Below are 24,778 nucleotides of genomic sequence, written 5' to 3'. Positions count from 1 at the left end.
TATCTGTACTAACAATATACTAATCATATACATGCAAAAACTATAGAATTAAAAGATATCAGCCAGAAACAAGAATATTAAATCTATACAAAATTTTGAAAGTTTTAACTGCAAGGTCGGAACTTGACAGAACAAATTTAGAAAATTATTCTGTAGTTTGTGCACAAGGATAATAGTTACGCTGAACGGTGCCCACTGGTCACCCTATAAATAGTACTCTTCTGTGTAGTAATATTGTAGTTCTAAAAATAGAAAACCAAAAATAGACAATTCTTCTTTCTATTTAGCAATACACCATAGATCTAAAGCCTATCACCGTCTGTATTATCTGTAAGTAAAATTAACGTACTGAGCAATTGAATACAATGAATAACACAAACTTCAGGTTAATGAAGTTATTCAAAGCAAAATATTTGTTTCATCCATTTTGCATGATTTGTCATTTGTGATGACACGTTTTTGAAATGTTCGAATCACAGACTAGAAGGAAATCTTCTTTTTTCAGAAGTCCGCGGAAAATGTAGATAAGAGTGGTATGTATGCATTTAATGTATTGTATGAAAACATTTAATATGATGGCAACATACACTATGTTTATATAAAACTATCAATCTTTTTGAACTTAAAACTTGCAATCGTTTGGCTACTTAGGCTTGATTGAACGAATCATTTTTTGTTTCATAATTACCTTGCACAAATATTTAATTAGATTACATGTGGTCATCTTAACCAGAAATAGGATTTGTTAACCTCTGTTGGCCTTAATATGCTAGAATGGTGTAACTTCTGGTCACCTTATTCATATATAGGATTTGGTGACCTCTGGTCACCTTCTGTAAATATTGGATTTGGTGACCTCTGGTCACCTTATGTAAATATTAGATTTGGTGATCTCTGGGATCTTATGTTTATATTGGATTTGGTTCCGTCTGGTCATCTTATGCAGATTTCAGATTTGGTTATCTCTGGTAATTAACATTTTCATACAACTAGTTGATGTTTTTCATATCATTTGTAAAAAGTTTGAACATTATCTTTCACGATCATCTACAAACAAATCTAAGAAAAATCCTTGATCTTTCAAACATTGCCAAGGACATGGACAGTTGATAATTTAGTCAATTTCTTTTTATCCTCATCAGACACTTTTGGATACATAAAATTGAATTTACTAATACAATTATCATATGTAGATGAGAGTGGTATGTATGCATTTAATTTATTGTAATAAACATTTAATATGATGGAAACACACAGAATGTTTATATAATGCTGCAACTATTCAACTATTATTCTTTTTGAACTTAATAATTGCAATCGTTTCTGGTAAAATGGCCACTCAGGCTTGATTGAACAAATCATTTTTTGTTTATTGATTACCTTACACAAATATTTATTTTGATTACATGTGGTCATCGTAACCAGAAATGGGATTTGATAACCTCTAGTGGCCTTAGCATGCTAGAATGGGGAAACTTCTGGTCCCCTTATTCATATAATGGAATTGGTGACCTCTGGTCACCTTTTGATAATATTGGCTTTGGTGACCTCTGGTCACCTTGTGTTACTATTGTATTTGGTAACCTCTGGTCACCTTATTCATATATTAGATTTGGTTACCTCTGGTCACCTTATTCATAGTTTAGATTTGGTTACCTCTGGTCACCTTATTTATATTTTAGATTTGGTTACCTCTGGTCACCTTATTCATATTTTAGATTTGGTGACCTCTGGTCACCTTATGTTAATATTGGATTTGGTTATCTCTGGTCACCTTATGTTAATATTGGATTTGGTTATCTCTGGTCTCCTTATGTTTATATTGGATTTGGCTATCTCTGGTCACCTTATGTTAATATTGGATTTGGTTATCTCTGGTCTCCTTATGTTTATATTGGATTTGGTTACCTCTGGTCACCTTATGTTAATTCTAGCTTTGGTTACCTCTGGTCACCTTATGTTAATATTAGATTTGGTGACCTTTGGTCGTCACATTATTTTAATAATGGATTATGTTACTTCTTGTCACCTCATTCATATATTAGATTTGGTGACCTCTGGTCACTTATGTTAATATTGGATTTGGTAATCTCTGGTCACCTTATGTTTATATTGGATTTGGTTATCTCTGGTCCCCTTATGTTTATATTGGATTTGGTGTACCTCTGGTCACCTTATGTTAATTCTAGCTTTGGTTACCTCTGGTCACCTTATTTAAATATTAGATTTGGTGACCTCTGGTCACTTTAGGTTAATATTGGATTTGGTTATCTCTGGTCATCTTATGTTATAGAATATTATTACATGAAGTTTAATATGCCTATAAAACTTAACACAATAGACATTATCTTTCATGATCATCTACAAACAAATATAAGAAAAATCCTTGACCTTGCAAACATTGCCAAGATCATTGGCAGTTGATAATTAAGTAAAATAATACTGATCCTCATAAGATAATTGAATTTACTAATACATTTATCATATATTTATATTCTTTTTTCAGAAGTCCTCAGAAAATGTAGATGAGAATGGTATGTATGCATTTAATTTATTGTGTCAAACCTTTAATATAATGAAAACATACACTATGATTATATAATGCTGCAAATATAATTCTTTTTGAACTTAAATCTTGCAATTGTTTCTGGTAAAATGGCCACTTAGGCTTGATTGAACAAATCATTTTTTTTGTTTCTTGATTACTTTACATAAATATTTAACATTGATTACATCTAAACAAGAAATGGGATTTGTTAACCTGTGGTGGCCTTAACATGCTAGAATGGGGTAACTTCTGGTCACCTCATTCATATATTGGATTTTGTGACATCTGGTCACCTTGTGTTATTAGATTTGGTGACTTCTGGCCACCTTTTGTTAATATTGGATTTGGTGACCTCTGGTCACCTTATGTTATTAGATTGGGTGACCTCTGGTCACCTTATGTTAATATTTGATTTGGTTACCTCTGGTCACCTAATGCTGATTTCAGATTTGGTTACCTCTGGTCATCAAAACATAAGTCATGTTATGTTTTTTTTTATCATTTGTAGGAATTGTAAGACAATCAAAGAAAATGAAAAAAAGAACAAGAACAGGTTTGTTATGCATTACTGGTTCAGCAAGACTATATTTTATTGTATATTAGTCAATACACTTGATTCTCAAAGAAAACAGTTTTTGCTGGTTAAATTACATATATTGGTGATCTCGTGTTTTTTTTTAAAGCATTCATAGAGTAGTTACATGGTAGGTAAGGAATTGTGAATGGGTCGAAAGGAACATTCAAACTAAAATTTGGAGAACAAACTGACAAAGCTGGACCAAAAAATTAAAAAAATTGAAATTCAAATTGCAATCATTATAATTCAATATAGAAAAAATAAAACTGAGCAACATAAACCCCACCAAAAACCAGGGTGGTCTCATGTTATCTAGAATGATTAGCAAATCCAGCTCATTATGTGGTGCCCATAATATTGTTCAAGCTTGAGTTTAGGATCCCTTGGTATATTACTGTATCATTAGAAATCATATGTCTACTGTGAATCATATACATGTCACTTTGCCAATCTGTAAGACATTTTTTTAAGTTGTAAGAAATTTCATAACGGTGCCTAATATGTCTTATTCCATATATTTTTCAGCTTAACTGCAAGAAAAGATCACAACTGTATCTCACTTCAGTTCCAGGTGATGTTGACTATCAAGTTAAATGCTTTAACCGAGGCTCCTGTCGATAACGAATCAACCAAAAAGGCTGTTTTCCGAAAAATGAAAGGGACATCTGCCCAAAAAAAGGATGACAATGAAAAAACTAAGTAAGTGTTTGAGGGGAATTCAATTGTTCAGATTTTACGAACATTGGATCTATAATGGCTACAAAAGCAATCGTCTTCTTGACATCCTTATTACATACTAAGAGTATGGAATAAAATACACAATAGAAAATGCAAACAACTAGATTAACATGAAATATATAAAACATACATTTTCCAAATACCATGATCATTATGTATTCATCTTCTTAACAATCAATTATACACTGAGTATTCTCATCTATTTTTCAATAATTATTCTAGACTAAATTTGAAACAAAATTCAGTTCATAAATTCATAATCAAGTCTATAATGCAATCTATCTTTTTGCACTCGAGGTCTACAAATGTATTATATAGAAAATGAACAATTGTGTTAATTGCGAATGGAAATGATTCAAACACAAACATACTACCAGCTGTTCAAAAATAGATTTTGTTAGAATATAACTCTATGGACACGGGTAATATGCCAAAGAGAAAACAACCCGACCAAAACGTAAAAACAACTCAAGGTTGTGCAAGTTTCATATTTCTCTGTGTACTAAATAATAAACTTATCAAAGCAAACTGACATGCAATCAATCATTTTAAAATTAATCGCATCGTTAGAATACGAACTATAAAATCATATACAATCTACTTCTTACAGGTCATAAACGTAAAACAATCCACACTACATTTTTATCGGAAAGCTAGGTAGAACAATTGATGTACAAATTACTATTTGATTTGGCCTTACAATTCGACTTGGTCCTATGTTTTATTGTAGATATGTATAACATTGCTATTCTCATTTATTTTTAAACGGTTTAACATGCTCTGTTTTATTGCAGCAAGGAAACATTTGAAATTATTGAATAAAATATTTGTTATTAATGACATAAATTAAGCATTATAGTACCAACATACTAAAACATTTTAAAAAGAATATTTAAGTCAATTAAATACATTTTTGTAAAGTATTTTCTTTGTTCAGATTAAATTAGTCTTATTAAAACTAGAAGTCAGAATTAAAATAGTGTCATTATATAAAATAATGTAGGTAAAGAAATGTCCTGTAATAATAAAACTGCTGTCTTAACTTATATTTGTAGAGAATTTATTGGCCATGTTATAGGCGAACTAAATAAAACAAATGTTAACAAGGCAATTCATGGGAAAGTTTTGAGGCCTTTTGGAAGACAATAGAGACAATGCAGCCAGGTAATGATTTATTAGACGCATCACACGTATTATCTTAACTTCAAACATATTTGATCATTTGCTTAAAACATATTACCTACTTGAGACAGCAAACAGACCTAGTCAAATGTATATATATAGCCAATTTATCTGTTTGACAAAATCTTCATTAGGGATAGGTATTAGTTATATTAAATTATATACATTTGGTAACATCAGTATCTTTGCAAAACATATCAAGAGCAAACTGTATATGTCCTACTTTTAAAGCCTTTATTCACCAATGTAACATATACATTTTTTGAATGAATATCAAGAAAAAGCAGTTTTTCTAAATCAGTATAATATTTCATTATTTTGGTCATTGAAATAGTTTACGAATGGATTCTTTCTTTCTGTGTGTCGATTTGAAACTGCCATCATCATTAACTTTACGCCCCTGTTTTTTACAACACATTTTCGGCTTACTGAAGAGTCATGATCAGTTTTGGAACTTTTGGATTTTCTGCTTGGAAACAGCGGATGTTGCTTTCGCTTTCTTGTTGTTTTTGGAAAAGTTGGTTGTCTTACAAATATGTAATGCCGTTGTGATTGCTTGTAAAATAGTCTTTTTTTTTCACGTCATTTGTTAGGAAGTTATCATTGTTTACATATATACTCAATTTTTCTTTTAATAGCCTGTTCGGTTGTTTCTTTGTCTTCCTTTAATTGTTGTCTTGTTTCATCAATTGGGGTAGACTCTATGTCAGGTGATGAAAATACCATTTTTTGCTACCATCACACAAATACAATGTATACCATGGCTATTGGCAAAACATGTACATTTAAATGAGGTCAAATAAACAACTGATACATTTCCCAATCTGGACAAAACCTCTAGATCTGCGCCCTACAGTGAGGTCGATGTTCCTTTTAGACGCAATAAATTCAGCTTAATGAACATGCTTACACATCCCTAAAAAATAGGAGAGAATGGAACATAAATAATGCATTATACCTTTATGGTTTACTTTCAATTGTACAACCTTCAGACAAAACCACTAATGAACATTCAGTAAAGATTAACTTAAATTAAATCGCATTGTTTTAGAAAAATTGATGAGTCAAATGATTATTTGCACTTGTATAACCTGATGACGCCTTGTTGGAAGACAAAAACAATCAAAATCGAGGAGACTCTTAACCCAAAAGACATTCACAACAGTAAAAAAATAAAATAATAAACAACGCGAATTCCACTAAAAACCTGAAGTAGAATTAGATGCTCCAGAAGGCTAAGCATTTGTGTGACCATATACGGCACCCGCGAAATTAATAATCTTGATTTCAACAATTCTTACTTGATGGTGTACTTTTAAACATTGTTGAACTGACTTAAGATAATAAAAAAAACCATACCTCTTGTTGTTGCAGCTGGACAATTGCACACTACATTGACAATGTCTACATTATAAATCGTCCCAAATGCTGTCTGTGATGGAACAGTGCATTCTGTGGATGAAGTCCATTGCACCATTTGTTCAAGTTCTGCCTTGAGCATTATTCTCTGCTGTCATTTTACTTTTGTCTTCCCTTTGTCCTCCCATATTTTTCAAGCGACTAATCTTTGCGAGTTCATCTAGATTGCTAAAATTACGATGTTTTTTTATTTGAAAACATAATTCAAAGATCTATTAATAAATTATTTCTTAAAAAATTGAATTCACAGTATTTAATATTCAATGTAATTGCATCTTTAATTGAAATAATCTTTCTAATTTCAGACGATTCAAGTGAACGATAAGAAGAACAGGATTGTGACAAAATTAAACTTACTTACTCATAAAACATAGTTACATTTACATGGAGTAAGATTATTAAGTCCTCTACTCTGCTATTGGCATACCCACCAAGGAAATGGTATTTCATGCCCAGGAAAAACCTGAAAATGACAAAATGTTATTGAGTTTGAATTTATGATTTATGTTTGAAGGAACAAATAGAAAGTACATAAAATTTTAATGTGTATACATTTGAATGTTATAAGTAGCATTATATTTTTTGTTTTAATGTTTTCATACACATCAGGTTTTGCTAGACTACATTTTTCATTTGTCTGCTTTTATGTAATTATCGACTTGCATTGACGATTATGATTTTTGTAATAAATTTGCATAACCCTATCATGAAAGAACGGCAATAATCTCTCCGTATAGTTAAACAATTGTATAGTTTATATCATTTTAAGTCTTTGGTTACCCACGAAGAAGTAGGATATAGACAAAGTGTAACACTTCTTATACTTCAGGTCATAAAAACAGAGACAGTTCAGTTTATCCCCAAAATAAAATATAATTAGTTACTATTATCAAATAGATAATGATTAGATGATGCTTAAAATTTCGATTTTGTAATATATAAGGTGTATAGTAATAAAATGTATTAATAACCTTTCAACTAAGATATTTGTGTCTTGATCTTAATGAAAAAATATGTCTTCCATAGTTGGTCCATCGACATCCCAACTTGTCAGTACACCAGTTGTCTAACAAGTAGTCTGTTATTTGTTTGGAAGGCATATTCTCTTGCAACATTTGAACTTTTTGAAAAGTATATTTGTTGATGAAAAATTATATTGACACATTTCTTTTGAGTATAGGAACAGAATCTTAAGATTAAACACGCATGTACTCATAAGCATTGTACATTTATAGGTAAGATCTTCAAATCGCATCAAGCAACTCTTTGTACTTTTAAATTATTTTACTGATATAATTCAATAGAGATTCATTGCTATATGTTTTAGTGGGTTCTTTTTATCTTTTATCAACCAAAATTTATGTTTTTTGTAAGTGTCACTAGTTCATGAGATAAATATTATTATGTAAAATTATTTATCTAATATTCTTTGCTAAAATTCAACTGAAATTTGTGTTGACGTTAATTGTATTAAATTTGATATGCAGGAAAAGATGTTTCTTTAGATGAATCTTTCTTAGCATTGTCTATTGGTCAATTGTTAAATAACTATCACTGCACGAATAGGTGAATAATGTCATAGTTTAACCTGTAATTTTTACAGACAAATATATTAAAAGATATCATTGAATGGCCTTTATTTATCTTTTATATCCATATCAGATTTGGTCTTGACTCCGAATGATGTAACTAACTGTAAACAAATAACATGACGAAAATGGAGTGTTAATAAGCAATGATATTGAATTTGAATTATTGTCAACTTTGATACCCACAAACCTTGGACATAAATCAAATCCATGATTTTCAAACGTAGTGTTCAGAGATCTCACAACTATTTTGACAACCAGTATCATTTGACGAGATATATTACAAAATATGAGTGCCCCGGCCTTGCTGTTCATCTCTTGCAAAAAGAGCATAGAATGAATAACCATAGGCAGTTAAACAAAACATATGTTGTAAGTTTATTGTCCCACAGTTAAACTTTTTTTAAACGTATCAATATTTTAATTTGAAATTTCCATGATTATATATAAGTTATATATATACCTTTATATGTAACATTTATAACCACCACATTTTCTCCTAGTTTCATTATTCTTTTTCTTTGTGCTTCATTCTGGTAAATAATTACTAATGGTTATACCCCCCTACAATGTAAATGTTACATATTTATAAATGCCCATAAGTATGAGTATGAATTACATATTTTATGTTAAAATCATGTTCATATAATGGAAGAGAAGACGACAAACTAGCTACATTGTACTCATATTAAATAACCTCAATTAAAACTGAAAAGACAAAAATGTAAACTCTATTGACAAAATATATGACGTGTGAACAAGTATAGCACTTAAAACAATCAAAGGGATAAAAAAACGAAAATACAAAACATCTATTATAAGAAGTCAGATATACGTTCAGGCTACTGAAACTCGTCTGTACAGCTCTCATTGAATCATTTTACGGACAAAAACATATACGAAATTGAACAGACGAGTACTATAGAAAATATGTCATTTGAACATAAGGCAATCAAGTCATGTCTGAAGAACAAAACAGGGTATCAATCAGTAATTTCTGAATTACTCTTTATCAGCATTATGCTTATATCAGTCATTAAAATTTACAAAAGTACATTATTATATAAGAACAATTTCTCTTTCAATTCTTGGTAGAAAATTATCTCTTCCTTCAGTATTTGTCTGCATAGCTCTGGTTCAGCTACAGCTTCATTCTGGTGAATTCTAAAACAAAGGAAGAAAAATGAAATTTAACCAACTTTTATAGAAATATCATAGATCAATACAAGTACTGACATATACAGAACCAATGTCAACAGTACATCTGTATACTTTGACCAGAAAACACCAAAGTTCATTTACTGTGTAAAATGTTGCGGGAAGTGTTAACCAAATTTAACATCTGTATAGTGTGATACGAGATAACCGATTCCAATAAAAATTCATTGTGACCAGAGGTATATCTGTGTGGGTGACCAGAGGTAACCATTTTCAAAATATGTGTAAGGTGACCAGAGGTAACCTCATTCAATATCTGCATAGGGTGACCAGAGGTAACCATATTCAAAATTTTGGTAAGGTGACCAGAGGTCACCATATTCAATATATTTGTAGGGTGACCAGAGGTAACCATGTTCAATATCTTTGTAGGGTGACCATAGTCAATATATGTATAGGATGACCAGAGGTAAGCACATTCGATATCTGTAATGGTTAACCAGAGGTTACCTTTTTCAATATTTGTGTAGATTGATCAGAGGCTACAACGTGATATGAGTAGAGTGAACGAAGTTTACCAAATTTAATATTTGAGTAGGCTAAATATAGGTAACCAAATTCAATATGTATGCACGGTGACTAGAGATAACCAAATTATATAATTGTGTATGATAAGAGGTATCCAAATTCAAAATATGTGAAGGGTGACCAGAGGTAACCCCATTCAGTTGATGTGTGGGGTCACTTGAGGTATTTAAAGTTCATATATGTATAGAGTGACCAGAGGTCACCACAATTAATTATGTAAAAGGTGACAAGATGTAACAAAATTCAATATCTGAGAAGGCTTGCGGGGGTGACCAGAAGTAACCAAATTCAATATCTTTTAATGTTTAAGAGAATTTAATGCATGTGTTGGGTGACCACAGGTAACCAATTTCAATATATGTGTAGGGTGACCAGAGTTCACCACAGTTAATATCTGAAATGTGACAGGATGTAACAAAATTCTATATCTGTTTAAGGTGGCAAGGTTGACCAGAGGTTACAAAATTCAGTATCTAATTAATTGTAGGTAAATTCAATATATGTAAAGGGTGATCAGAGGTTACCAAATTCAATATATGTGTAGGGTGACCAGAGGTCACCACAATTAATTATGTAAAGGGTGGCAAGATGTTACGAAATTCAATATCTCTGTAGGGGGCCATTCAATATATGTCATGAGAGTGCAAAATATGACATTAGGGTTTTTTTTCTAAAAAAAAATAAGCCATGTCACTCGCTTTAAGATATAAATAGAGTAAAGGGTGAATCTTCTATGCATTTTCAATTGTTTCTTTTTAGTGAATTATTATGATTATTTGGTATTTTCTTTACTTTTTGTATCTCTCTCAACAGTATCCTTTAAAATATGGTTATTCCGGAACTTTGCATTAAGCTAATATCCGTTTTATATAGCAGCAATTATAAACTGTGTATCCCCTTAGTAACGTACTTTCACTTTAAACCGGAAATCATGTACTATTTTTTGTCGCGTATAGACTCAATTTTAACCGTTTCTGTTCAGGTGACCAGTGGGCACCGTTCAGCGTAACTATTATCCTTGTGCGTAGTTTGTTTACATTTGAAACCAAATTCCAGTAACAACACGACAGTTTTCACATACATTGAAATACATTTTGCCATGTAAAGTTAACAATTTGAGTTATACAATATACTGAGAAATCCAGGTATGCAAAAATATAAAGGGTTTTCTTTCAAAAACTTGATTTTCAACTAGTTTGGGCAAATATTGCTAATTTTGAAATGTATGTGCATGAAGCATATGATGTTCATGTGCATCACTAGGACTGGAATTCCAAATATAAATTATGTCTTCTTGAATTACAATTTCTTTTTTTCTATGATGTCTAAATACTGCAATCAAATAAGGTGTCAAAGAAAAAAAAAGCCTTTTAAGACGTTTCAGCACCAACACAAATCAATCTCTCAAATTAGAACTATTTTGATCTGAGCGTCACTGATGAGTCCTATGTAGACAAAAGGCGTATCAGGCGTATAAAATTATAATTATAGTACCTTTGATAACTATTTACACTACTGGGTAGATACCACTGCTGGTGGAGGTTTCGTCCCCGAGGGTTTCACCAGCCCAGACGTAGTCAGCACTTTGACATGAAAATCAAGTATAATGTATATGAGGGTATGGATGGGGGGGTCTGTTATTCTGTAAACATTTAATTTTCACCCCATTTTTCTCTAATCTTTAAAAAAATAACCCCTTTTTTCTCTAATCTTCCAAAAATTAACCCTTTTATTCTCTTATCTTCTATTTTTTGGCTCATTATTCTCTAATCTTCATTTTTTAAGGGCATTATTCTTTAATCATTTAACCCCATCCAAACCCTCGTATATGGTCATTTTTATAAATTTCCTTTTACAAAACTTTGAATTTTCTGAAAAACTAAGGATTTTCTTATCCCAAGAATCTTAGCCGTATTTGGCACAACTTTTTGGAATTTTGGGTCCTCAATGCCCTTCAACTTTTTACTTGTTTGGCTGATCAGAGCATCACTGATGAGTCTTATGTAGACAAAAGGCGCACCGATTTATGAATTTCTAACAGCGGTATACATGTACTACTATCATGACTATTGCCTTTATTTACATGAAATGCTATAAATGAATTTTTCTAATTCTTCGTAAATTTATCCCTTTTTGCGCCCATTGTATAAAAAAAAATTAATCAATGTGTCGTTTGTTTGATCTCAGTACTTCATTGGTTAGAATCTGATTATGACGTCAAATTTTCTTGCTTTTCTGAATTTCCTATTGTGATGGCTGCTGAAAAAAGGCGACCATGCCTGATGATGTCACATAGAAAGAACACATCTTTATGCAGATCATTCGAAAAGAAGGAATAAGTTTGCCTGCATAATGTTAAAAAATCATTTAAGAAACAGATTCCACCAGCATGACCACCAAATCTCCTGTAATACGATATTTATCCACTTTCGACAGTTAAATTTTAAATATTTAAAACGCGGGGACAAGCCTCCCGTTTTAAATTTTAAATTTAACTGTCTCCAGTGGATAAATATCGTATTACACTCGATGCAGTGGTAGAATCTATAAGTCTCTTTTAACTACAACATGTATGCAATTGTATATATAAAAAAAATAAAATTCTTTTGTTTATTTTATAGAATGATTGATTGCAGTCAGTAACCGTGATAATGGAAAGTAAGCTTAAGAAATCATACTGAAAAAGAGTCTGTCATGGTATGTTGATAAATTTTAAGAATGATTCCTGTGCAATGACTTTTTCAGTAGTTGCTTGAACATGTTGACATTATCTTTAGTGTCTTTAAAAGATGTCAGTCTCTGATAATTGACTTTAGAGATGAAGTTGAACACTTTTATTTTGATGTTTACTTTTGTTTTTTCTCATAGTGTAGTCATGAGAAATAGAATGTAAAAAAATCAAACAAACAAAATCAATATCTTAATGTCATTCATGTGTTATAAGTAACTGGTGATTGATTTCTAAGTGTAAACTCATGACTTAAAATATGGACTCCTGGTCATGGTATAGCTAAATTAAACCTCCTAGCTCATGAAGAAAAGTACAAATTGTCTTTTTTTTTTAAATGGTTTCTGAATCCACAAAGATCATGAAGATGTATTCAATATTATAACTAACATGCCTAATATCTTAATCTAATTTAATAATGCACATTTACTATTTGATTTTTTTTTTAAATTTTGTTACTTAATTTTCCCTATGAGCAGATTTGTTGGGGGCACTATTCAAGATGACAAAATTGATTGACAACACATGGGTATTTCTTTCCCTAATTAATTTTGTTTAAGTTTATAATTTACATGCCTTCTCTTTTAGTCTGGTGCAAGATACAAACCTGGGAGCAGGAAGTTCCCTAGACGTCGGGAATCCCCAGCGCCATCAGAAGGATCTGTTGGTTCTGAGGTAGGTTACACTGAAGGTGGTACCAAGCCCTAAAATTAATTTGGCTCGTTTAATTTTAATAAAATTTGGACAAAAATTTTTACTTTGACACTTTGACAAAATCATAAAAATTTAAAAAAACTTTCACCACACCCTTTCCTCCATTGAAATTTTTTTTTTGCATACTTGATTCGCATAGGATTTATTTGATAAAATGCTGAACTTATGATTTGAAGTATTAAAGCATTGTGAAAAACAACTATTTCATCAAATAAATTTAAGTCAGATATTCCTATGATATTCCTTTTCATATTGGATACAAACTTTATTAAGTCAACTGCAGACACTTTGTAGTCGAAGTGTTTCAACTGAGGTACTACACAGGCGTCAAAAGGCGTCATTATGGAGTAAAGGGGGTGGCGTCAAAAGGCGTCATTATGGAGGAAAGGGTTAACAGAAAAAAAATATCATAGGATATTATACAAATATATCATGCTTACAAGGGGTATTTGCCAAAAATACCGGTTGAGAGGTACAAATTTCCAGAGCCGTTAGGCGAGGGAAATTTGGTTACCTCGAAACCGGTATTTTTGGCAAATACCCCTTGTAAGCATGATATAATTGTTTAATTCCACGGAATGTTCCACCTCAAAAAGTTTATTATAATCAGGTGTCATATGAAATTTCGACTTGAATGTACAATTTGTTTATACTCTGCAGCTGTGCTAAATGCGCAGTCAAATTGCATTGACCGTATAATCATTTCTTATAAAATTTTTATGTACATATACAGTCACTGACTGTATTTATATCTCCCTTTTTATGATAATAAGCTGCTTCTCGGCTGACTACTTCACTTTGTTCATCAGTTTCAGTGAAGTGTAATACAAGTGGATTCCAGTTTTATGTGACCGGTTGACAATTCCTTCCGTTGAGTTTTATTTATGACGTCATTCTCGGAATTTTTATGTCATTCAGTCCATAATGATGCTTTTTATCCTAAATATTTCATCTAAAACCATATATTTAGAATGACCATGAATTTGTCATATTAGAATACAAATAATTCATTAAGTTATTTTTAGACATGGTATTCCCCATCTGCCATGGTATTTGCTAGCAAATACCCTGGAACATGGAATTCCCTAATGGCAAATACCCCGGCAGAGAAAAGAAAATCTCAATATATAAAAATTGGTGAAAAATGCCATGTTTCTCATCCAATCAAAATACAGCATTATTACATAAGGTGGAATTAATATATATAGCAGTTTGACAAAGACTAATTTTTAGCATGGTTTTAAAAGAAGCTTTTTAATATTTCCTTAGCATTAGAAAGCTAATAGTGTTCAGCTTTTGTTTTGGGGAGTTATCTCCCTGTAATATTATGTACTGTAATTTCAGAAATTATTGCGTGCATTTATTATTGCGATTTTGTCATTTTTGACTTAAACATGTTAAATGCGATTTTAATTTTTACGATTTTGAGAAAAGTCCTGTTTAATTCATACAAAATATTTCAAAATGCGAGTTTAAATTATTGCATTTACAACTCTGTCGCATTTTTCGCAATTATAAAAATCTCACATTAATTTCTGAATTTACAGTACCACCTGAGACTGAAACAAAGAGACTGAATTTGAATGGTTGTCAAATTAGATGAAGCCAAAAGTTTTGAAATCAGCAAATTAATAAACAATGATAAACTGAGAACATGCAAACTATTCGTTATATTTTCCTACATTTTCTCCTCTATTAAGTGCTTAGTTGAAATTGTTTTTCAGGGAGGAGTTATTTCACGACAGACTTACCAGGCTCCAGAAGGATATGACACACCCATCATCAGACAGTTTAGAGAATATCTGGACAATACTGGATTGGAGCAGAACTTTAAAGATCTGATTAAACTTCTACTGGACAGGAATGAACTGCCTTATAATCCATATCCTGGATTTGTCAATCGGTTCAGACAGTTTGGTGAAAAGTAGGTATACTTGTATTATTGAAGAATTTGGTATGGGATAGGGAGTATTTTTTTGATTAGGACAAACAATTATAAGTGGTATCTTTAACATCATTACAGTGAAATCAGAGAATTGTAAAAGAAAATTTATCATTATTGAACTATGAACAATAAATAAAGGTAACCAAACACTGCAGATGACCAACCTTAAGAGGAAGGGTTAAATGTTTGAAGAATGAGAGATTTTGTACATAATTAAAAAAAAGCTCAATCTTTTTGTTGATGCAAAATTCAGAATAAGAATAAGGGGACCCAAAATCCTTTAAAATAAATTACAAAAGCAATCATAGACAAACAAAAAACAGATTGGTAACTATAGCTGGTACAGGAATTCACTTAGTTAATCTTAGTATTTTGAAGCAATATATTAGTAAGCCCTAACAAAGTGAAAAGGTTTCTGTAAATATAAATTAAAGTTTTGACAATTTAAGTATTTTAATTTTTAGATTTCACATGGAACAAGAATCTGCTGAGAAAATTCATCATAAACTTAGTGAGTTTTATTAAAATATAGAGTTTTTATATGAACAAAAAGTAAAATGACGACCTACATGACCCAACTTTCAGATAAAAAAGTACTTATTCCAAATAAATTAACCATTTTTTATTTTTAAGCTTTATTCTCAGTTAAGCAGCCTTCAGACTAGTGTTGTATAACACCATTTTATGTATGATGATCATAAACTTTTTTTTCCCGACCCAGATGATCCCAGTATTTGTATCAGTCTTGTGTAGATACTCATAATAAATATTAGCCCTAATGATAATTGGGCATTTTCGAGTGAAATATGAAGATTCCAGTATCTTAATAGAAATATTTAGCCAAATTGCTGAAAAGAATGAAATTCACTGATATCTCTATGTCAGATTTATTTCTCCTAGTGTATTAAGGGGAGATAACCCAGAAATTCTTCACTTTATAAAGAAATTTGTCTGTTTTGATATAGGAGGTAAAAAATATGTTGACCCAATTTTTTGTGATGATACTCTGAAAGAATTTTAAAAGAACTATATTCTTGTATCTTATTTCAAAATTCTTTCAATTAGTTTACCTTCTATTCACATGATGATGCTTTTTTTATCTGTACATTTTATACAAATAGTGAATTCTTTCACATCTTGTAATTAAATTTGAAATAACAGCAGTGACAGTTAACAAGCTGTCAAAGTAAATATCAGGCAAATCCTATGATATGGGTGGCACATAACGACTTTTTTCCCACTGACATTTTGGTTCCAATGCAATGTTTATATCATACAAAGGATATATATGTCAAATATATATGTTTGAATCAACACTGAATGGCTCAGAAAATGATTTTAAAGTTCACTAACAATGCAACAAAATTTTCTACAAAATGCAGAGTTATCTCCCCTTTTCAATGAATTTTCAGTGCTTTCTAGATGTATTTTTTTCTCTTTATTTGTTGCATAAACATGTAATAAGAAAACAAAATTCAACTTTGAGAAAAAATGAATTTGTGATATGAAATAGATGAAAATTTTGAAAACAAAATATGTTATGTGCCATCCACTGCCTGGTTTTTCCAAGGACACCCTCTTAATTTTTATTATGATATATTTGTTATACATATAAACATAATGCATATATCAAAATGTATACTACATTTGGCAAAGTATGATACAACCCTATTATATTTTGTGATGAAAATAGTATAATAAATGTCACCTTTTTTGTTTTCAGGAAATGCGATGAAGGAGACATTTCTGCCATATCTGTTTACCGTTAAGAACCATAACACAGTTTGGGGTTTGTCTAGTATTCTCAAGGTTATCAACCCTCAGGCTTTGTCTAAATATAAATGGCTGCTTGATGACCTAACGCCACATCCTGAAGATGTTTTATCATCTGGTGATTATACTGTGAGTGACAACAGTGTATGATTTAATCCCCTATGTAAAGATTTTAACATATTTTTTTCTTTCTTTTCACATTTTGTTAATTGCTTAATGTAGTTGAAATGTAAAAAATGTAAAAATGTAAAAATGTAAAAAAAGGTGCTGATGGGAGATTTTATTGACCCTGACTTGCTATACAGTCCTCACACTGTCGGTAAGACAAATAAGTAGGCAATTATGTCAGCTTGTTAGATCACTCAAAAAGAAAACATATGAATGCCTAAAACAGAGTCAAGACTTCATACAAAATAGCATCTTAAAAACTTGTTCACAAATTGTCAAATGCCTCTTGTTCATTCATGACATTGTTTCCTCATATTATGTAAATTATTTTCTTGACAAATCATGTTTTTATATTGTCTTAAATGTGGTATTGGAAGAATTGTAAAAGTTTATTTGAATTACATATGTAATACATGTACTTATTTGTTCGTTAGAATCAGGTGATGTTAGCACTGGTAGGATCGTGTGTATTTGACGGAACATTTTTCCCACAAGTCCACAGTGTAACGATTAGGAAGGAGTACCTGGTATCTGGGGAAGATGTACAGCAGGTAAGGTTTGTCCTAAGTTATTAATGCAGGTCTGGATTGTGTTGACAGAATAAAGAAGAGTGGTTGAAAAATCAAGAAAATAGAAAAATAGGCGAAAACAATTAAGAAGAAAATATAACATGTATTATGAGGTGGAGAGTAAAATCTAAAGAATAGTGTATTTAAAAGTAATTAAAAAAAAACTGAACTCCAAGGAAAATTGGAAAAAGTCATATTTCAAATAGCAAAATCAAAACTTATTTTTTAACTCTCATGTTCCTGATCATGACTTGGTTTAATTTCCAGGGTGTGTCAATATTTGTTAATTCCATTATGGCTGAAATTGACAGCATGTACAGCAATCCAAGACATATCATGTTAGGTGAGTTATAAGTAATTGTCATTTTTGAGACTTTTACAGATGACTATGTAGTATGGGTTTTGATCATTGTTGAAGACTGCATGGTGACCTTTAGTTGTTTACATCTATGTGATTTGGTCTATGGTTGAGCATTGTCTCATTGGCATTTACCACATTTCCTTATATTCGTAATCATTATCATAACTAACTTAATAATGTTTTTCACTTGAACTATGTTGATCTTGATGATAATAAGATGTCACAAGCTATATTAGATTATAACCAAAACAAAAACGTTGTATTAATTGATCTGAAGTTAATTGAATAAGTCATATAAAAATAGGAAGAAGTGGTATGATTGCTAATGAGATAATGCTCCACAAGAGACCAAATAACATAAAAAGAAGCAATTATAGGTCACATAATGGCCTTCAACAATGGAAAAATCTATACCACATGCTTGCATCTGACATAAGTAATATCTAATATAAGTATTGAGCTCACCTGATTTATACAAATATATGTATAATCTTGATGAGTTTAGAACTGTTTCAGTCAACTAAAGTTACAAATAATCCTGGACAATTGTAATATTAGGGATACACCAAGAAATATATATATATGCATGGCAGAATTGTTAACTGGTGAAAAAACAAACTGCTAACAGGAGAAAATTTAGACAACATTTAATTTTCATAAGCCTTTTGCATGCTTATCACATGTTCTCATTTAAATAGCTAGCAAATGGAAGGATAACTGTTTGTTGTCACTGATGAAAAATACAAAAAATGCCAGTTTCAACAATGTTAAAGGTTCTATCAAATTTAACCTAAAGCAGAATGCATTTGTGTCAGGCTAGTATAAGTATACTGTGGAATGATCATATATGAGGTATAGTCGTTTGATACAGTACTTTCTACTTCAGGTATAAACATTCCTTATGCTAATGAAGAATACCCTGATGTAGTAATGTTTGAGTTCTGGGATCCTGATAGAATACAAGGAGACAAGGTAGGTATCACATATCAGGGTTTATGCAAACAGAAGCTGTTAAATATCACCTACAAAGGTATGTATCAAATATCAGGGTTTATGTATACGAAAGCTGTTAAATATCACCTACCAGCTCACAATAGGAAGCTTGAGGGTCATATACTATCCAGTGGTGTGCCACAATATCAATGAATATGAGCCTTTTTGAAGAGTGAGCACTACAAAAGTGCAAAATAGCTTCTCATTTTGTCTAGCTGCTAAGTTATTTCTATGCTAGATAAAGACAATCAATGTGGGCAGGAAGAGTATTCCAAATACCTCTACAAACAACATACTTTCTAATAAATATTTTGCAAATTGGTACATCAAATAAACAAAAAAACAAAGAATAACCTTCGACCCATATCTATAAAACAAAAAATGTCCTTCCTACCTCACACGTCCATTTGAATGGAATAGTCTAGATTAGGTTTCATGTTTTGTTTATGTCCTTGAGGTTAAATGATTACTTGCTGCTTTATATAGAATATTTATATCTTGTTCTATGTTTAATTTTACAATTATAAATATTTTTGTTTGCTTTTTGTAGGATGAGTTTTTACAGATTGTAAGTGATACAGTTGTCAATAATAAGTACATTCACATGGAGTGTGTCCTAAGAATCAGTCCTTATCATCCACAATACATGAGGGGTACTATACAATTCTCTTTGAACTTTTTAGAGATAAAAGATGACCTCATTGAGGAAGGGTGAGTACTATACATCATTTGTAAGTTTTATGTTTTAAAAAAATCCAAGTCAGGAGCGTGTAATTTAGTTGTTGACTTGGTTAAAGTTTGTCATGTGTTTTTTTTATATTAAACTGTAACATGTTAGGCCGTTACTTTTGTTGTTTGAATTGTTTTAAATTTTCATGTCTGGCCTTCTTTAGCATATTTAGGGCATGCTGTACATGTAATAATGGACACATGGTTACTTACCTCTCATAGCATGGCTAATTAAAATTACCCCAAAACAATGCAGTGACATTTAAATTTCAATAAGGACTCTTGAAAGTCATTTATAGTGTAGTAATTATTCTAATTTCTTTATACATGTTATAGTTTGCAGAGTTTTGCTGAGTATCCTATGGCCTCTCTACATGAAGGAGTATTTCTAAATGCAACCCATGCAGAAGCTTATCTGTCCATCTTCTCACCAACAGTAGACCAATATGATGATCAGACACCAAGGTCACCTTGTAAGTATCTTCATGGTAATATCACAACAATGTTATAAAATGAAAGCTGCTTAAATCTAAGGTACTGTTTATAGTGAAATGTACAGAACTTTTGATTGATAACACTATTTTATTTAGATTCTTTTGTTGTCACATCATCTTGAAACTTAGTACACTTATTGATGTGAACATATATCATGTATAACAAAATAAGGTGCCAAAAATAAGGTTTTCAGCCAGATTTTGCTGTACACTGAACATACACAATGTACACATTTATTGTCTTTTTATATAGATGAATTGTCATAGGTACATGTGTAAATAGACGGATATTAATATGCTTAGTGACAACAATCAGTAAAAATTCAAACAAGATTAGTTTAAAAACATAGTTGACATTTCAACATTACTCTGAAATTTTTTCATATTGAGAGGAATGTAAATTCAGTGTTCGTCAGTAGAAATGTTGACCAGTTGTATCTGCTGTAAAGATGATTTAATTGATAAAATAGTAAGTTTAAATTGTATTTTGATTATTCAAAGTACCACAGAGTAGACAGGCCAAGGGCAGAGCGCCAACCAGTCATGCACCAAGTCGTGCACACAGTCGAGCACACAGCAGGGTCAGCCAAATAACAGGACATAGTAGAAATAGAAAGTTCTCATCAGCTCAGGGCCAAGATCTCACTCGTATAAAACAGCATGTGTATGACAGAATGGACCATATCAAACCACAGAAAGTTAGAATTGATGGGTTCCGTATTGGTGATGAATCTTCATATGGACCATTTGCCTGGCAGATCACTACACCCATCAAGTAAGTAGGTTATGAGACACCGTCATGTTGTACCATTTGAATTCTATAATCAAAGATATCTAATAATGAACTCTATTCAGTGGTTCAATTGTTGTTTGTTTTTGTGTTACATGTTGTTTTTCGTTATTTTTTGTACATAAATTAGGCTGTTAGTTTTCTCGCTTGAATTGTTTTACATTGTCATTTCGGGGCCTTTTATAGCTGGCTATGCGGTATGGGCTTTGTTCTTTGTTGAAGGCTGTACAGTGACCTATAGTTGTTAATTTCTGTGTCATTTGGTCTCTTGTGAAGAGTTGTCTCATAGGCATTCATACCACATCTCCTTTTTTTCATATCTACTGTATTTTGAAATACAGGTAATGTGCATTTTATAAATATTAAAATAATTGTGGTGTAAAGCAATTCTTCATCATTGAAAGAAAATTCCATACTTTTCTGCAAGTTTTTAAATTCACAGTATGAAAAGTTTACAAAACATGTTTTTTACACTCGTTTGTGATAAAATTTTTGGTATCTGTAAAAGATTTTACTTATGTTCCAGAGCCTACTTACAAAAGAAAATGGCCAGTCATCAGATGCATGCAGAATTGTTTGAAGCTGTACTCTGTGGAATTCTGTTATGGCTACTGGACAGGTAAATATCTATATTTGGTGGAAAAATATATATATATATTAAATGTGTACAGTATTCTATACTCCTTGAGTTTAAAATGAGACATTTTTACGCTCAAATAATTTTAAAAGTAAGGTACAGCAATGAAACAGAAAATCCATGAACTCTAGGATTTATTATCAGTCCAAAGTTGTATGACTTTATTTTTGGCCTTTTAACTTAAGATATTTAAAAAAAAAACTCTTAAAAAGGCAAATTTGTGTTTCCTCATATTTCTTTATATTAGGTCCATATATGTGAACAGTCACTGTGATAGAAATTCGAGATAGACATTTGCCTTGAAATATTTCATCACCGTTAACACTGATAAAAAATATTAACGTTATTTTTTTGTTTACAGAGAATCATTTAACAAAGATCTAACTGTTGAGTTGTACAAACTAACCCACAGTACTGCAGGATCATTATATCTAATAATGGAACAGAATAAAACATTACGTTATATACTAAAAGCTTTTGTTAATGTGAGTAAAGATCATTTTTATGAGCATTATGTTTTTTGGTCTGTGCGTGCATGCGTCCGTTCGTCCATCTGTCCTACTTCAGGATAACGTTTTTGGTTGAGGTAGTTCTAAATGAAGTTGAAGTCCAATCAACTTTAAACTTACTTCTCATGTTCCTTATGATATGATCTATCTAATGCCAAATTAGAGTTTTTACCTGATTTTCATGGTCCACTAAACATAGAAAATGATAGTGCAGATGGGGCATCCATGTACTTAGGACACATTCTTGTTATGATATGAATTAAATCATTATTATGCATTATGATCATTATGATTTACTATTAATTGTTGAACAGAATAAACATTTCACTTTACATAAATAAAATGAGACATACTGTTTTATTGAGTCGGACTGTACACCAAAATAACAAGTAACCAAAATATATCTTGAGGGCAAATAGATATAAGAAGATGTGTGGTATAAAAGCCAATGAGACAACTATCCATCCAAGACACATAGCCTTTGCTCACACCAAACAGGAAGCTTTAAAGGGCCCCAAAAATGACTATCGTAAAACCATTCAAACTGGAAAAAGCAACATATATAATCTACCGGTATATAAAAATTAAGAAAAGAAATTAGAAACACTTATGAACCACATTAACAAACAAAAACTACTGAACATCCGATTCCTGACTTAGGACAGGTGCAAACAAATTCAGTGGGTTTAAAGGTTTTAATAGATACCAACCTTCACCCTTATCTGAAACAATAGTGTAACATCACAAAATAGATAATTAATTCAACCATAACATTTATGATATTTTGTTATGTTTTAGAGACAAGAAACAGGACCAATGAGGGAATACCTGGCATTGTACAGAGAATCCTTCGTTCATCTGTTCCTAAGTAGTTTGTAAGTACATGTGGTTTGTTATGTCTATTCTGATAATTCTTGTCACATGCAAGGCAGAAAAAATAGCTAATGCACACGTTTATCATAGTTGAATTATGTTTAAAGTGTAAGTTAAGAAAACCCACCTGTAGTACATTCAGTAAACATAAAATTACTTATTCATCTCAGAATTATAAAGTGAAGCTCACTTGATGATAATACTATTAATATAGTAGAATTAAAACTTTTATTTTTATGTGATATATAAATTAGAAATGACTGATATTTATATGCAAATGAGTCAAGCCTAAAATGTACAATTATTAAGAAAGTTTTTCATGAAATTATATATCAATTTAAAATAACATAAAAAAAGGGACAAAAGGTTCCAAGGGTACATTCAAAACTCATGATTTCAATAAAAACTGATTTTGTCATTAAATAAATAAAAAACTTAGAAAAGATACTAAATTCACTAAGAACTACATAGCAAACTATCATTTAGCAATATGAACCCCACCAAAAAATATTATTAGGTGTTTAACCATTTTATATTACAGTAAAACTGGACTAAACCCTTTTGGGACTTTGTTTGGTTTTGGCAGGTATTCAGTTTCATCAGGTTTTTCAATTCATAAAATGTGATATGATTGGTCTTCAGAACAAATTTGGATTAGACAGGTTTCCAGTTATTCAGTGTTCGGTTTAATCAGGTTTCACTGTACTAAAAACTTTAAACATTTTTTTGTTTACCATTTTGTTCAGAAATAATCTGTAAAAAATAACAATTTCTTACAGATATGAGAGAAGTAATGAACAGATAACTGTTGGTAAGGTAGCAGTAGCACAGCTTGATGATCTCATGCCCAATAGTATGATTCAGTTTGGGTCATATGATCATGTGCAAATGGTAAATTGATTTTATTTAGTAAAATTCTGAGGATTATTCATACTGCATATTTTTCTACTTTCTGAATAAATTTCAGCATCAAAGGACAAGGTACGATAAGCTATTGCAACTGGCCCCCTATTTTCGTTGAAATTAGAATGCATAATATCCAAGAAACTTCACTATTTTTAAAGAGAATAGTGTCTCATCTAACAAAAAATCAATATACTTTTCTTTTTCCGTGTGAAAAAAATATTATATACCTCTCTCTTTCTCATGAAAAACATAAATTTTATAAAAATTCGAAGTTTTTCTGTCCGTTTAAGCAATTTTTAACTATGAGCGGACGCCAGTACCACGAAGATATTTCAATGTGTTGTTTGTTGTAAGGAAATAATTCACTGTTTTAAATATATTCGTGGTACTCGCGTCCGCTCATGTTCAAAATTCAATAATTCTACACTGAAAATTCCTTGTTTTTACGGAAACGTCAATAATATGCGAACCAAAGACCGGAACGAACTAGCATTTCTGAATCTGCTCGAACGTCTTATTTTAGCTCAGGTGATCTTGATTGAGTTACAAAACTTCAGTGCCGGGAAGGTAAAATGCTTTTTCGTTCTTCATCATAATTACGGGTTTTTTTAATCGGCAAAGTAAAGGAATGTGTGATTTTGCATCATTTTTTTTTTGTGACAGTGGCAGTGTTGTCAAAGAACAACCAGCAAACTGTACATTCAATAACACTAGTCTAAATGAATAAAGACCCTTCCAAATAATAATCCTTTTTATCCGTGTACATTGTACGTAAATGGCAACTGGAAAT

General features: G+C 31.2%; 1 protein-coding gene and 1 long non-coding RNA gene across 3 annotated transcripts in view; both read left to right on the top strand.

The window, feature by feature from the left end:
* The first annotated feature begins 219 nt into the window (after positions 1-219).
* On the top strand, positions 220-6,970 carry LOC134699240 (uncharacterized). 2 transcript variants are annotated; one of them, XR_010103534.1, is made up of 6 exons: positions 220-330; positions 2,507-2,534; positions 3,057-3,101; positions 3,651-3,824; positions 4,919-5,027; positions 6,770-6,970. It is a non-coding gene; the product is annotated as an uncharacterized LOC134699240 (long non-coding RNA). The 2 variants fall into 2 exon arrangements; XR_010103535.1 differs by lacking the exon at positions 220-330 and adding an exon at positions 497-533.
* Positions 6,971-10,825: 3,855 nt separating this feature from the next.
* Positions 10,826-24,778, top strand: part of LOC134699224 (uncharacterized) — a 31,837-nt gene continuing 17,884 nt past the window's right edge. Inside the window, exons 1-16 of the mRNA XM_063560834.1 lie at positions 10,826-10,944; positions 12,421-12,496; positions 13,116-13,202; positions 14,966-15,165; positions 15,651-15,697; positions 16,910-17,088; positions 17,562-17,678; positions 17,964-18,039; positions 18,944-19,029; positions 19,601-19,761; positions 20,116-20,252; positions 20,775-21,048; positions 21,590-21,682; positions 22,062-22,185; positions 23,008-23,084; positions 23,862-23,973. Coding sequence (XP_063416904.1) covers positions 12,494-12,496; positions 13,116-13,202; positions 14,966-15,165; positions 15,651-15,697; positions 16,910-17,088; positions 17,562-17,678; positions 17,964-18,039; positions 18,944-19,029; positions 19,601-19,761; positions 20,116-20,252; positions 20,775-21,048; positions 21,590-21,682; positions 22,062-22,185; positions 23,008-23,084; positions 23,862-23,973 — 1,773 coding nt within the window. The 5' untranslated portion in view covers positions 10,826-10,944; positions 12,421-12,493. The remainder of the gene's footprint in view (positions 10,945-12,420; positions 12,497-13,115; positions 13,203-14,965; positions 15,166-15,650; positions 15,698-16,909; positions 17,089-17,561; positions 17,679-17,963; positions 18,040-18,943; positions 19,030-19,600; positions 19,762-20,115; positions 20,253-20,774; positions 21,049-21,589; positions 21,683-22,061; positions 22,186-23,007; positions 23,085-23,861; positions 23,974-24,778) is intronic.

This window comes from Mytilus trossulus, unplaced genomic scaffold (genome assembly GCF_036588685.1).
Source record: "Mytilus trossulus isolate FHL-02 unplaced genomic scaffold, PNRI_Mtr1.1.1.hap1 h1tg000050l__unscaffolded, whole genome shotgun sequence".
NCBI classification, from domain to species: domain Eukaryota; kingdom Metazoa; phylum Mollusca; class Bivalvia; order Mytilida; family Mytilidae; genus Mytilus; species Mytilus trossulus.
This window is presented reverse-complemented; position numbering and strand designations above follow the sequence as displayed.